Source organism: Sinocyclocheilus rhinocerous, unplaced genomic scaffold, assembly GCF_001515625.1.
Source record: "Sinocyclocheilus rhinocerous isolate Xijiao unplaced genomic scaffold, SAMN03320098_v1.1 scaffold1393, whole genome shotgun sequence".
Classification (NCBI taxonomy): domain Eukaryota; kingdom Metazoa; phylum Chordata; class Actinopteri; order Cypriniformes; family Cyprinidae; genus Sinocyclocheilus; species Sinocyclocheilus rhinocerous.
Window position 1 is genome coordinate 409720 of NW_015625613.1, and position 14295 is coordinate 424014.

At 35.3% G+C, this 14295-nt stretch overlaps 1 protein-coding gene across 3 annotated transcripts; it reads right to left on the reverse strand.

Moving 5' to 3' along the window:
- Positions 1–902: 902 nt before the first annotated feature.
- On the reverse strand, positions 903–8609 carry LOC107758562 (prolyl 4-hydroxylase, alpha polypeptide III). 3 transcript variants are annotated; one of them, XM_016576348.1, is made up of 13 exons: positions 8509–8609; positions 7623–7777; positions 7244–7467; positions 6494–6637; positions 5690–5741; positions 4784–4947; positions 3989–4165; positions 3094–3158; positions 2739–2898; positions 2482–2544; positions 2295–2363; positions 1745–1841; positions 903–1328 (listed from the first exon to the last, which is right to left on the reverse strand). In XM_016576348.1, exons 2-13 carry the CDS (start codon positions 7663–7665, stop codon positions 1258–1260), a joined length of 1329 nt encoding a protein of 442 aa, XP_016431834.1. In that variant the 5' UTR covers positions 7666–7777; positions 8509–8609; the 3' UTR covers positions 903–1257. The 3 variants fall into 3 exon arrangements, with proteins under 3 accessions (XP_016431834.1, XP_016431817.1, XP_016431826.1); XM_016576331.1 differs by having other exon boundaries at positions 8297–8609; XM_016576340.1 differs by lacking the exons at positions 903–1328; positions 1745–1841; positions 2295–2363 and having other exon boundaries at positions 2534–2583; positions 8297–8609.
- Between the last annotated feature and the right edge of the window lie 5686 nt (positions 8610–14295).

Sequence of the window (14295 nt, forward strand, 5' to 3'; positions counted from 1 at the left end):
GCTCTTGCTCATCCTCTTCCTCCTCCTCTCTGGTGTCCTCGACCTTTTCAATCACATCTCTCTGGATCCATTGTTCCAAAACTGAATGAACTGACTTGGGCTCTTTTATCTATCTATTGAAGGTTCTGATTGGTGTGTGATAAATTTTGACTCTTAGTGTTTCCACGTGGGTAACTGTGTGCTAATTGAGCTCAAGCTATGCTGACTTGAGTGAACAATATTGAATGCTAGTGCTTTCTAAATGACAACATGGTCTAGGCAATGAGAAATGAAGGGATTTGTGTGTAGAGTTTTGCAGTGACAGTTCAACAAATCTGATTCATGTGTCAAAAAGGGGAATAGTGTTTATAGTTTAGGGAAATGGGTGTGCTTTTTGATAAATGGCGTTATGGTTTTGAAATTTTAGTTCAAAAGCCTGGTGATAGTGTTTAAGCAATCGAGAAAAACTGTAAACACATTGTTTTCCACAACACAACAACATTCTGAACACGTTACAGTATGTTACAGTACACTCAAATACTGTAAGTTGTGCAATTGTAAAATCAGGGTGATGAGAGATTCATTCTGTCTCAGCATCATGTCTTTGTGCTTGAGTCTAGACTGAAGACTTTGTCCACATCACAAGTAATATCGTCTTAAACGTGTTTAAGGTTTAGCAGAAAGAGTGCTTTATTCGACAAATTGGTTTAAGCTAGTGAGAATTTGGTTCAGAGATGGGGTTTTAGTGTTTTAGCAATTCAGAAAAACTGTAATTGTTTATTTATATGTTTATAACATTTATGTGAGTTACTTTGCAACCATAAACAACATACTGTTGTACCAGATTTGCACTATATACAAGTAGTGTGTCAAAATTAAGACACATCCAAGTGGGCAAATTATTCTTTTTGGTGTGTGTGAGTGTGTGTGTGTGTGTGTGTGTGTGTACACGTAAACATCTGTAGTTTACATTTTCATCAAACATTCTGGAATTTATCTTGGAAAGCAGGAAGAAAAGGTCAGCTTGCCCTTAGGGCTGTATGCCAAACCACTCTTTAACCCACACACAAACATACACCATGGCAATCTCTTTATTTCCCTGTGCTCTTTAGACAGCCATGAGAATTATCCATGTGTCACTCTCCTTAAAGCTGTGGTCTCAAATCACTCATGAAGGCAGACATCTCTCCCCCCTCTTCAGCTTTTCATTCCATCGCTTGCCAATGTTACTCCTTCAAGGGGGTTGACTCTTGTACTTTAAATGGTCTATTGCTTTCTTCATTCCTCAGGATTAAGGCTACAACGATGTTGGAACTCCTGCCCATACTCATGAACCCACTTATTGGCAACTAGAAAAGAAAAGACAGCGACTAATTTGGTTAATATTGGTATGTTTTTTACAGAAAATATAAGGCTTCAAATGTCTTGGAATATAACACATGTATATAAGGACAACTTTAAAGTTTTTTTTAGCTTAACAGGACAGTATAAAAGTAAATAATAGCAGAACTTTTCATTGAAGGTTCACATTTTTCCTTTGCTGTTTTAATTTTCCACGCTTCTTTTCCGGAGTTGTTACCTGCAGTTTGAGCATTCCTATTGCTCAATTAGTAGAGTATGGCACTAGCAACACCAAATTCATGGGTTTGATTTTCCAGTGAATTTATATCAAATCAACTTAACCAATGTATACCTTGAATGCAATGTAAGTGGCTTTGGATATAATATATGATACATAAGACATCATGTGATACAACAATCATACCCCATTTATCGCCAACAATAACAGGGCAGCCAGCATGAAGAGTGTCAACATTTCCTTGACCATTTCTATGAAGATTCCACCAAAAGAGAGCACCATTCTGGAAAGTGATCACATAAAAAATGAAAATGACAAATATACTCATTGGAACCTATCAGTTGATACTGTAAATCATATAACATAAGAATAAAGAAAAATCTTAATATAGTTATATTCTGTAGTCTAAATGCTTATTTGACTTTGTATGTAATAGCCAAAATCCTGAACCTCTATTAAGGTACCTCTATTGCTGGGATAAAATCCCCTTAGTGGGTGGTGAAAAGCTGAGTGCCTGGAAGTGAAAGTTCAAAATTCTAGATAGCTATCTATCAGGTTTCTTCAACAGTTCATTTATTGAAACAACACTGACTCCCAACCCTAAAGCTTTTGTTGTAACAGGATATCCAATGAAATGTCTGACCTCAATTGCAAACAATCTATTATCACTCAGAATGGCAGGGAATAGCATTCTGAAAGCTGTGCAGAGTAAAGAATGATGTATGGGATTCTATACCTCCACTACAGGAACACTGAAGTTAGCGTAAATAAAGGCTGTGTATCCTCCTGCTTCCACAGAGCTCAGCTAAAGAAGGAAAAAAGTTGTTCAGTGCTTCCAAAACTCACATACTCACGATATTGTGAAGATATTGTTTTTTAATTAAAAAAGTAAGCAATCAAGAGCTGAACTATTATTTACTTACATATATCATGAACGTAGCCACACGATTCCCAGTTTTTAGTCTGTACAATGGACTAGAGTCAGACTGCCATTAAAAAAAAAAATCGCATTATCCACAGTGGGTCTGCATCATGACACACAATGAATGTACATACAAAAATAATTATCAATAGAAAATGTCTGCATTGAAAAACACTTTAGTATTTCAGATTTTTTGAAAATGTCTTTCGTACGTGAATGTTTTGGAAAATATAGAGTAAAAAAATGCTTGTTACTCACCGTGGCATGGTCAAAATGAGGTTCATAGTGTCCTCCGATGCCATAATTTACAACTTGGAGATATTCAGCATAAGGAGGCTGCACATTCAACCCAGTGACCATAGTGATGCGCCGGTCCACTTTGCCCACAACTCCATGGGCTGATTCTTTAAGCCATGCACTAAAAGATCATTGACAAAAATTGTAATGTCAGAGCCACTTTACACTTAAAGGAAGTACAAAAAGAGAAAAAAATGGGATATATTATTACTTGTATTATTTACCATTGAGATATGTTGGTTTTAAATGTTTAGTAGTATACTAGCATATTATAGATGAGCTGATTTAACTGTTTTCTTAAGAAAAATACTTGTACCTCTTGCTGATGCGATATTCCGCAGTGGACTGATTCACTCCTGATGCCACCACAGATCTTCTGAGCTGAAGGAAAACATGAAATATATAAATTTAAATGATGCAGATACAGACAGAGACTTAGAAAAAGTACAAATAGACAGGATCAAAACAAAATGTTCCCTTGCAGTCTCTGTTATGTGAGAATTCCAAAAAGAAAAAACAGAACTACTAGCAGGGAGTTTCAATCCAGCACAAAAAAAGGACGGAAAGACATGATTTAACGCTTAGTCTGCTCCCACAAAAAAGAAAAAGAAAAGAAAAACACTCTGGGTGGAATAACTGACGAGCTGTGAGCACAGTTGATTCCGACCGCATGACTTATTCACATAATGTGCTCTTCATCTTCTCTCCAGCTCAGTTTAAGGCTGGCTTATGTTGTATGGTTAAATATGCCTGGAAAAGGAAGAAAAACCAGCACACAAAAGTTTGTGTATCTCTTGAGAAACTGGCTTCATACAGACATTTTAAAGAGTCTCTCCATGTTGAGCTGGCCAGTAACCGGCATGCATAGTTTGTTAAAGCAGTAAGATGAAAAGTGAGTGAAAAATGTATTGTTCAGAAAAGAACAAATTAGAAAATGGAAGCAGGAAAAACTCAGCTGAGAACTGGCAATAAGTGAGAGCTCTAGTCTTTGCCAACCATTATCCCTCAAACCAAAAATGAAGTAATGTAAAGGACTTAATAACATCCCAGTTATGGTCCAAATTCACTCATTCTTGCTTGTACTTAATATCAAAGACAGCATGCTGCATTATTAGAGATGCCTTGTTTAATTTTAAACAAATTACTTCTACATCTTGGTAAAATGCCCATTGCATATCCAATTCTGTATGTTTCCACATAAAGGCACTCACCCCTGGAAGGGCATATTCTCTGATGCTTTTAGCTTCAGCTCGGGTGACAAAGCTATGGAAGAGTACAACATAAGGGTGCAGGCTGATTAGCTCTCGTTTAATTGGTTGCAGAAATAGGCCAGGGTTGCCATTGGTGAAAAAGTCACAGAACAAGCTGGGGTTCTCAAAATGCTTTGGCTGTAAAAAGAAAGTAATTTATACAGTAAATTATAAAAGTAAATTATTATACAAGAAACTATTATTATACAGACAGACAAGTACCAAGTTCACAAGTACACCATTGTTTGAGCCTATGTTGTCATTGTCCAACATGATTGAGTAGCCTAAACAAACAGACTGAAATTCCACTTGGTGCGACTAGTTGTGCGGAAATTACACACTTAACATTTAAAGCAGGTCATTGTTTCATGTGACCTTCTTCATGATCTAAATCTGACTGCTGTGCAATTTTCTTCATGCTGTCATGGGAGGAATTCTACCAAACTCCTCAGAGGATTTGCCATAACTTTTGACTTTTGCTGCTTTTTGTACTTTTTCTTTTTATGACAGGAATCATATGCAGTTATTTAGCGGAAGTTTAGTGAAAGCTACTCCATTTAGAAATTGCAATGAACCTTGAAATTACTTCTGAGTGGCAATGTCTGAAATGTTCTTTTGCTAACATACAGTATGTGCTAACATTTAATATTTGTGTAGCTTACAATACTTCCAAGAACAGATGGTATACAAGATAGAAGCTCTGATGAACGGTGAACACTACATTGTTTGAATCACAAGCACAGTGCGGAATGATACCTGAGAACCTTTTGTTTGACACAGCTTCTCATAGACATTCCTGGTTCTCAGATTGGTGGAGTCAGGCCTTTTCAAAACCAAACTTTGGTTAGTAACAGGCGGACTTTCATCTAGGAGCTTCTCATACTTCTCCACGTTGAAATGTACCCTAATGTTCACAGGATCTAGAAGACAAGATTGAAATTGCATTGTGATGAAATATGATAAAGAATTTTACATATTGATATATTTAAATTAAATAAAAATTCTGTCATTAATTACTCACCCTCATGTCATTCCAAGCCCGTAAGACCTTCTTTCATCTTCGGAACACAAACTAAGATATTCTTGATGCATTCTGAGAGCTCTCTGACCCTCCCATAGACAGCAATGTAATTAACGCGATCAACATCCAGAAACGAAGCAAGGAGATCGGTAAAATAATCCATGTGACATCAGGGGTTCAACCGTAATTTTACGAAGCTACGAGAACACTTTTTGTATGCAAAGAAAACAGAAATAACGACTTTATTACTGTAAACAATTTGTCTCCGCCGCGTCACCCTATAGCACCATTTTGGAGGGTATCCACTGAATGTAAACAGCGTATGCTGTTCTGTGTCAGCTGCGCCACGCGGATACGTTGTTTTCATTCAAATCAAAGCGTAAACAACATAGAAAACGTTTCCACATGACACAGCTGACACAGAACAGCATACACTGTTTACTTAATTTGTGTTCCGAAGATGAACGGAAGTCTTACAGGTTTAGAACGACATGAGGGTGCGTAATTAATGACAGAATTTTATTTTTTGTGTGAACTATCCCTTTTATCTTTATTTATGAGTTAAAAATAAATTGATCTGTTTGGCTTTTTTTCTCAATGCATCACTCATTGCTGTTGGCTGATAGACTGCAGAGGTTTACCATGAAGCAATAGTTCCTGGGAGATACTGAGGGCGTAAGATATGTTTCCAGTCTAAAAAACATTGAAAATAGTAAACAAGTGTAAATTCTTCAATAGATTGCAAAATGCATCCATAAAAATTTGGCCCTGTTTATACCTACTATTAAAATCCATTGTGTGATCCAATCACAAGTGGTCAGCCACGACACTTTGCTGTTTACATCTGCTTGTAAAATGTATCTCCTGTGAGCCCAGATTTTGAGGGGAGGGTTTCTGGTTTTATGAATTCATATTTTTATACATTTATTTTTTATATTTTCCATTTTCATTTTAATTTTAGTTAAAGTTTGTGTCTTATTGTCATTATTATTATTACATCTCTATATAGTTTAGTTAGTACACCAAGTTGAACTAAATGAAAATGAGAAATGATGCTTTGGTAACTAGCTTAAAACAAAATCATTTTAAGATTTTTAAAATGCATTTAATTTAAAATTAAATAATTTTTTATATTAAAAATGACTTTTTAAAATCGCATTTAATTTCAGTTAACATTCATTTTATTTTAAGTATTTTTTTAATGGTTTTAGTTTTAATTAACTAAAATAACCCTGTCAACCAACCAAATAGGCAGTTTTTCATTTAGTTAACTGAACTGGAACACACCAGCATGGTGCATTATGAAATGTGGTCACATGAGTTACTGGATACCTCCAAATGTGATTTAACAAACTGTTCAGGACCCTGTTTACACTGGATCAGATCACCCAAGATGGATCTTAATACCTGGTGTAAACATATTTATTTTATAAGAAGTACCATACCTTAAAATGAGAGAAAGCTAAATGGTCAAGGGCATCTTCAAGTGTGCCTTCATTTTCTGGACTCCATTCTGTTCCTCGAAAGAGACGAACTGCCTCCTCAAACCATTGCACAGAATGGTAGTAATCTTCCAAATCATAGGCCACCTACAAGCATAAAGCTCTCACAGATATAGCATAACAAAGATGACATGGAAATGGAAAAAAGCGAAAAAGATGATGACAACCCACATATCTGACACTTGGACTCAAAATGCTTCTTACACAATTCAGTCAAAAACCATTTAGTCACTGGTTATTCAATGTGTTACTTTATGAATGTTAAAAGAAGTTGCCAATCGTTGGCCAAACAGCATATTTTACTTGGTAGATGTTCGGGTGGTGGTAAAGAGAACAGATGGTACTTATTAGAAGAAGGCAACAAAACAGGGCTTTTCTTTTTGCATGAAGGAATAAAAGTATAAATCATTTGGTATGGTATTCACCACAAAAGAGGCACCAGTGAGTCAGTGACTAAACAAAATTGAGCAGTATGGAATCTACATCAGGAAGTAACATTAAGCTCAGGCGGGAACACATTCTGAACACATTTTTCCAGAGGTTTTCCCAGCGATTCACAACACATTCCAAACTTCGAGAGCGTGGGCAGTAGTGTTCGAGCCCTCTAAGATTTAAGCTTGTGACAAATAAGAAATGATTAGCTTTAATGCCATGCTATGCTTAGCAGACTGGAAATAATGCATTGTGTCCTACCTTTCCAATAAGGAAGCAATCATCCCCAGATAGCGTATCAGACACAGGAGGTTTGTAAATATCAACAGCATTTCCATTTGAGATTTGCTGGAAGTGACCTCGCACAAGGCCCTCCACATGTAGATCATACACATCCTGAAGTCTCATCAGCCCCTGCGCTGCTCCCTGAAGGTCTTCCAGCTTGGGTAAGCTGCCTTCCATTCTCCTGTAGCCCTCCCTAAGGGCTTAACGAAAACAGTAAATGGGGGTTGTGATGGGGTAGAATTGAGTAAGAGAAGCAAGCCAGTACAGTGAAAAAAGCACATGAAGCTACAGTTTTGAAGCTGTACGGATCAAGGCTTTTCTGAAATGAGTATGTGTGTGAAGGTCAGCTAGCTACCGTCAATATTTTCTTCGGCTTCATTGCTATGGACAACATTCATCCATTCAGACTTCAGTCTTTTGACCAGTTTGAATGCAACAATTGGATTAGCTATGGTAGCTGATGGATCATTGTATATCCCACTGTGCAATGATGTGACTCTTGAGAAGAATCTAAAAAAGATCAAAGAATTATTACTTGGTTGCAATTTTTGAATGATATAAAACATTAAACATAATAACAACAAAATCAATCAGATTTAATTAAAACGACAACTGTTCTGTCAGCATCAGTGTTGGCATAGTTTTCATGTTAACAAAACAACATGATACAGAAATGCCCCTTTACAATTTTGCCGTTTTAATTTTTATTTTAGGCCTAATAAAATTTTAAAATAAACAACTAACAACAAAATGCTAATATCTGAACAGAATATGACTTGTATAAGACAGAAAAGTATTTATTTGATTCAATATAAAACACAACTGAAAACAAATTCGCTGGCTTTGTTGAGCAAAGTTTGTCATGGTTCTTAAAATATAGCCTACTGTCGTACAACTTTTAAAACACAGCTATTTCTTACAGTGTAACGATTAAACATGACCACATCTGGTTGTACCTATTTATATTGCTTAATAACTTAATCGAGGCTTTAATACATTTATATAAATGATAAAATTACGTTTTCTTACCGTTTGATATCGTCAAGTCTTTGTATTTCGTTTTCTAAGTAAGTTCTTAAATAATCGATGAGTTGTCTTTCTGCGAAAACTGCTTGCTTCACGCTCATCACTGAAGTGAACATCTCACCGAACGATTTGTCAGATATATTAACTACGTATAAACATATTAAGAGACTAACGTATGAAGACATCTTGTAAGGTAGATGTTTAAGAGGTCTTACATATTAATGCGCCGAATGCGTTATTCCACAGCTTTTCATTCTTCTTCATAAGCGCACTAAGTTCTCACGCAGGACATGAAAGAACGTGCACATCTCATGATGAGCCACCAGAAGTACGTGTGTGTGTGTGTGTGTGTGCGCGCGAGTGTGTGTGTCTGCGAGAGAGAGGGGGGGGGGGTTCGGTGATTTGAGTGTAGCCTATAGAATAATACAGAATAGAAATATGATTTTTTTTTTTTTACCCGGAAAGCTCCTTGATTTCATTACTAAAACAACCTTTTTTCCAAATGTTTTGCAGAGGCTTTAAAAGTCATATCATTATAGACAAATACAAATCTATGTATCACAAATACACATTTATAAGAACATTTAAGAACTTCATAAACGATTAATCTTACAGAAATTAAACAAAAATCTGTTTTAACTGGACATCAGAAGAACAAACATGTGGAGTCAAGGTGTCCTTGTGATGGAAAACGAGTCATTTTGTGATCTTCCCTGGATTTAGGTCTGGTCTGTGATCTTTACTACTAACCCATGTCACTTGTTCATGTCCCATATGGCTTTTCACTCTACACATAATGTTAATGTCTTTTTTAATGCAACATTCCACACTTGCAACATTTCAAAATTGTACTAGCACTGCTGTAAAGTTTGGGTAATGGGGCCCTGCACCACTGCTTTTGTTGGTCTAGCTTCCGCACTGAGGTGCCAAAGTTATAGACATACTGTGTGAATTACCAACCCAGGATAAAGACCTTCCTTTAAAAACTAAAGGTCCACTAAACAACCAATAGTATTCCTACTGCTTTCCTGCCACTGTATTCCATTACATCAGAGTTATCAACAGACTATATCTCCTCTAAAATATTAATACGTAAGGAACACAAGAATTGAAACTGCAATTTTATACTCTACCTAAACTTAAACCTGTTGACAGAATCATGTTCAGACAACATAAAGCAGAGAACTATAGCTGATGACCATTTAATTTAATATAACATTAACATTACTATGTGTTAGTTATAGAAGAGTTTTTAATATATAGCCAACATTTATATACCCTATCATTAATAATCTTTAGTCTATGTTAACTTTTCTAGTTAGACTGCACCACTGCTTTTGTTGGTCTAGCTTCCACACTGAGGTGACAAAGTTATAGACCTACTGTGTGAATTACCAACCCAGGATAAAGACCCTCCTTTAAAAACTAAAGGTCCACTAAACAACCAATAGTATTCCTACTGCTTTCTTGCCACTGTATTCCATTACAACAAAGTTATTGACACAATATATCTGCCCTAAAATATTAATACGTAAGGAACACAAGAATTGAAACTGCAATTTTATACTCTACCTAAACTTAAACCTGTTGACAGAATCATGTTCAGACAACATAAAGCAGAGAACTATAGCTGATGACCATTTAATTTAATATAACATTAACATTACTATGTGTTAGTTATAGAAGAGTTTTTAATATATAGCCAACATTTATATACCCTATCATTAATAATCTTTAGTCTATGTTAACTTTTCTAGTTAGATTAGTTAGAGCAGGGGTGTCCAAACTACGGCCCGCGGGCCAAATGCGGCCCGTGGATGAATTTTAAGCGGCCCGCAGCTGTTTTAATAGTCTATGTTATATATGGCCCGCCAAGCATAATTTACAAAATAGGCCTATGCAGTTTCAAAATGTCAACACAAGATGGCAGCACTACATTTTAGACCAGATGTAGCAGTAAAACGCGAGTGATATCAATTTGATAACTCATATGCGCTCTCATTTGTTTAGCGCACACGAATTCCTAAACGCGTCAAAAGTGGAAGAGCGCGACTCGTTTGAACCGCGCTGCACGGACCGTTTTTAGCTCTGCCTAAAGTCAGCGTAGCGCGAGCTCAGAACAAATGCGTTTACGCGCTGACTGATCTCGATCACGAGGCCACTAAACAGCGCTGTGAGAAGCGTTTGAGTTTGGAGCAGAGGTTTCCATACAAACCACATATGTCAAAGGCAGATGAAACAGCGCTGACATTCTCAACAACACTAACGCGGAAAATAGGAAAAACATTGTGCGACAACAATGCAGTAAGAATACTTTTCAATCCACAAATCACCAACATTTTGATTTACTGTAGTAACCGTAACTGTGGTATTGTGGCAGAAATGTTGCATATTTATACAGAATCTTCTTATATAATTAATGTAGACATATAGGCCAATTTAATGTAACGTAAGGGCGTTATGAAATACAGGCCAAATTACAGACATTTTTGATGCAGGTTGTGCTTTCATGTGTTAATAGATTAAATACCATAAAGCCATTCTATGTTATAATTATTAAAGCTTTAAAAACAAGATATTTGCAGATTTTTGTCCTCAACAAAACACAAGCTACTGTCAACTCAACATCACACATACATTATATATATATAGGTAGAAGCATCCGGCCCCCCAGTGTTTCCACATCATCGAATCCGGCCCTCTTTAGGAAAAGTTTGGACACCCCTGAGTTAGAGACACTATTTACAGTAGCTACAACGTAACATGTCTAACCGTTTTCAGTCACTTGATGGTGCCATTTAGCTGTGCTTTCTTGCATTCATATAAAACAGACTGTCCACTGATTTAAATACTAGGCCTGTGTTTAATATGGAAAATCAATGCATTGAGCTGTCAGACTGTGGTAACTGAACTTTACAAATACAAGGTTACAAATCCAATTTGATGTTCTAGTTCTATTTTTAATATGCCACAAATTTACATGCCACACACTTTATGCTTTATACAGCTTTTGCCGCTCTTATAAAATATGTCCAATGTTCACTTTGATTATGATGCTTTGATCGTGATTAATTATTGGACCAAAATCCTCTGAATGTAATAAACTAGAACACTGTCTAGCACTTGATGGCTGCTTTGCCAGGTCTTCATAATCAGTTAGCAGCGTAGGTGTGCTATTTGATAGCAATCTTTCATATGAAAGCCACATTTCTAATATTTGTATAACTGGACTTTTCTTAAAAATAACAAGACGAGTTCTCTGCACAGACCCTGTGGCCAGCTTAGACTCCTTCACCATGTGATGTATTCCAATCTTCAAGTGGAAGGAACTGGTTCTGAACCCCCCCCCGACTGAATCTGGTTTCTTCTAAGGTTTTTTTTTTCCTGACTCCTTCACCATGTGATGTATTCCAATCTTCAAGTGGAAGGAACTGGTTCTGATAATGTCAGCTCAGTTTAATTAAATAATGATAGAAACAACTTTTAATTTTACTTATGTATTAGTAAATGTTAAAATTAACATGAACTAAGACTAATAAATGCTTTATAATTATTTTTCATTGTTAGTTTATGTTAACTAATGTTACTAATGTTAAGAAATGAAGCTTTATTGTAAAGTGTTACCAAAAATGCGAAAAGAATCACAAAATTGTTCTGTTCTTAACTAACTAGCATTTTTTTTGAGTAAATATTTAATTAATGAACAGGGAAAAAATTCCAAGCTCAAGAAACCACTCAATTAGTATTTTAGCTGCAATATTTTTAGGCCCAAAATTGTATTTTCAATAGGTCATGCTTAAAAAGAAGTACTGGAGAGGGAAGAATTATTCTTGTTAATGTAGACTGAAAATATAATTGCAGTTTTATAGACCCGACTATATTGTACTATGCACATTGGCATTAACTGACAAAGCAAGTTTAGAAAATGGATGAGCAGAAATGAAATGCTCTTTGTTATAATGATATCATAGGATGCAAAACTCAAGATCTGATTAGAAATGTTACTCCAAAATAAGTATGTCAAACAACGAGTCACTAGTTTATTGTTAAAAAGTCAAGCATCAATACGGCATAACATTCCTTAGTCTATGTTAAAGCTTACCATGTTCACATGTATGTTTATATTAATATTTGGGGCGAACAAAACTCACACAATGTGTTTATCTGCAGATTTTTTTTTTTAATGTTTCATCACTACCATAGCCCTGATTTCATATAATGACCTGGAATGGTAATGGCTTGCTGGAATGATAAGATTAAATGGTGATGAAGTTAATAAATAGATTATTTTAAAATGTGTCTCTCAGCAGAGGTAATTTAGTTGTTTGGAGGAGCATCTGGTACAGAAATGGTGTCCAAGGACTGATGTAACATGAGACTACTCATTGCTGCTTATTACCTTTGTCAGTTAACCCAAAGCAGGATGAAAACATGTTTATTACGTGACTCTGTGCTTTAATTAGACCCAAGGGAGGCTTACTAACTGTCATAACGCTTCTTAAAAGCACAAACTATTATTGTTTTGAGTGTGTGGTCAATAAACATTCGCTCTTGTATTGCCTCAATCAGATCGTATTTTAAATAAACAAATAAATTACATAATACATGTTTAACAAATAAATCACATAACAATTCATCTTGTTTATGTTTGTTTAGATATTTATTTATATTTATATGGTGATTTTTTTTTTCATTTATTTTTGTTTATTTGCATGTATTTTATTTACACATGATTTACTCACTATTTACTTGTCCCCAGTAAAGTTGTAATTACTGGTAATTACAATGTCTCCCAAACCCATTATATTTTGGATGTCCTTTTATTTATTTCCTGAAATACGGACTTTTTAATATGGTTATGTTTTCTTTAGAATGCACAGAAGTATTTAAATGACAATATGACACTATAAAGCACAGGAAACATATGGAATATAGCACAAATACTAGTATATTTAAGACAATTAGTAGTCAGTACATACTAGCTGAATACTTATATTACACACTTTGCTAGTGATAACACATTTCAGAATGTAGCAAGGAACATTCATATCAGACATAGCTTCTTAATACCACAGACACTGTTGTTATGTATTTGCGTGTGCAGTATGCATTAAATTCTAATCTTATTGTCTAATATAAAATCATTATCACTTGACTTTTACAGATATTTTAAAAACTGCAGGTTCATCCTGTATTCACACTGTAAGTCAAAAGATACCTGTCACAAACAAGGTGTTATGGGTAATATAAGTACTGAAAAGCACGTATGGATGTAACTGCAGAAATGTCATGCCACATTTTGCATACTTATGAGATTTTTTTTTACCAGAGAATGATGGAGATCTGTGTTTTGTCTTACTGTTGTTTAGTACATTGAAAAAAAAGCCTTAATAGACATAGTGTTTTTTGAGTGAAGAAAACGCTTTATTTATTCAAACATCAGCTCTTTATTTACCCTTGCAATGCAAACAAGCAGAGATCTATCTCCATACTGTTATAAGGTTATACATATAGTTATAAGGTCTCGCCAACAGTCTGAGGATCCAATGGCGTTACGAGTTTTAGTCACAGCCTCTTTTCATGGGCTAAATATTTGTAAAACCCACAAACAGACGTAAAGATGACCAATAGCATTGATAAAATTAAAAAAATGAAATGTAGAGATATGAAGTTTCCGCCTGACAGCTTGTAGTATTATACATTTATTTATTTTAATTTGATAATTTTCCACAGCACACCTGACAACCTATCACGGAACACTTGGGAAACACTGTACTATGATATGGGATGTGCTCATTTTAATCTCACATGTAAGATATTTATGTGTATGAATAAGATACTTATTTACAGCAAACATTCCAAAATGCAAAGTATCTATTTCAAATTTCTTCCAGTTTAGTATAAAAATTTGATGGCCGTGTTGAATATTTTATATGACTTCAAAAAAGCATGCAGTGAACATAAATTGCAGTAGGCTAACAAATGACATTGAGCATCATAAA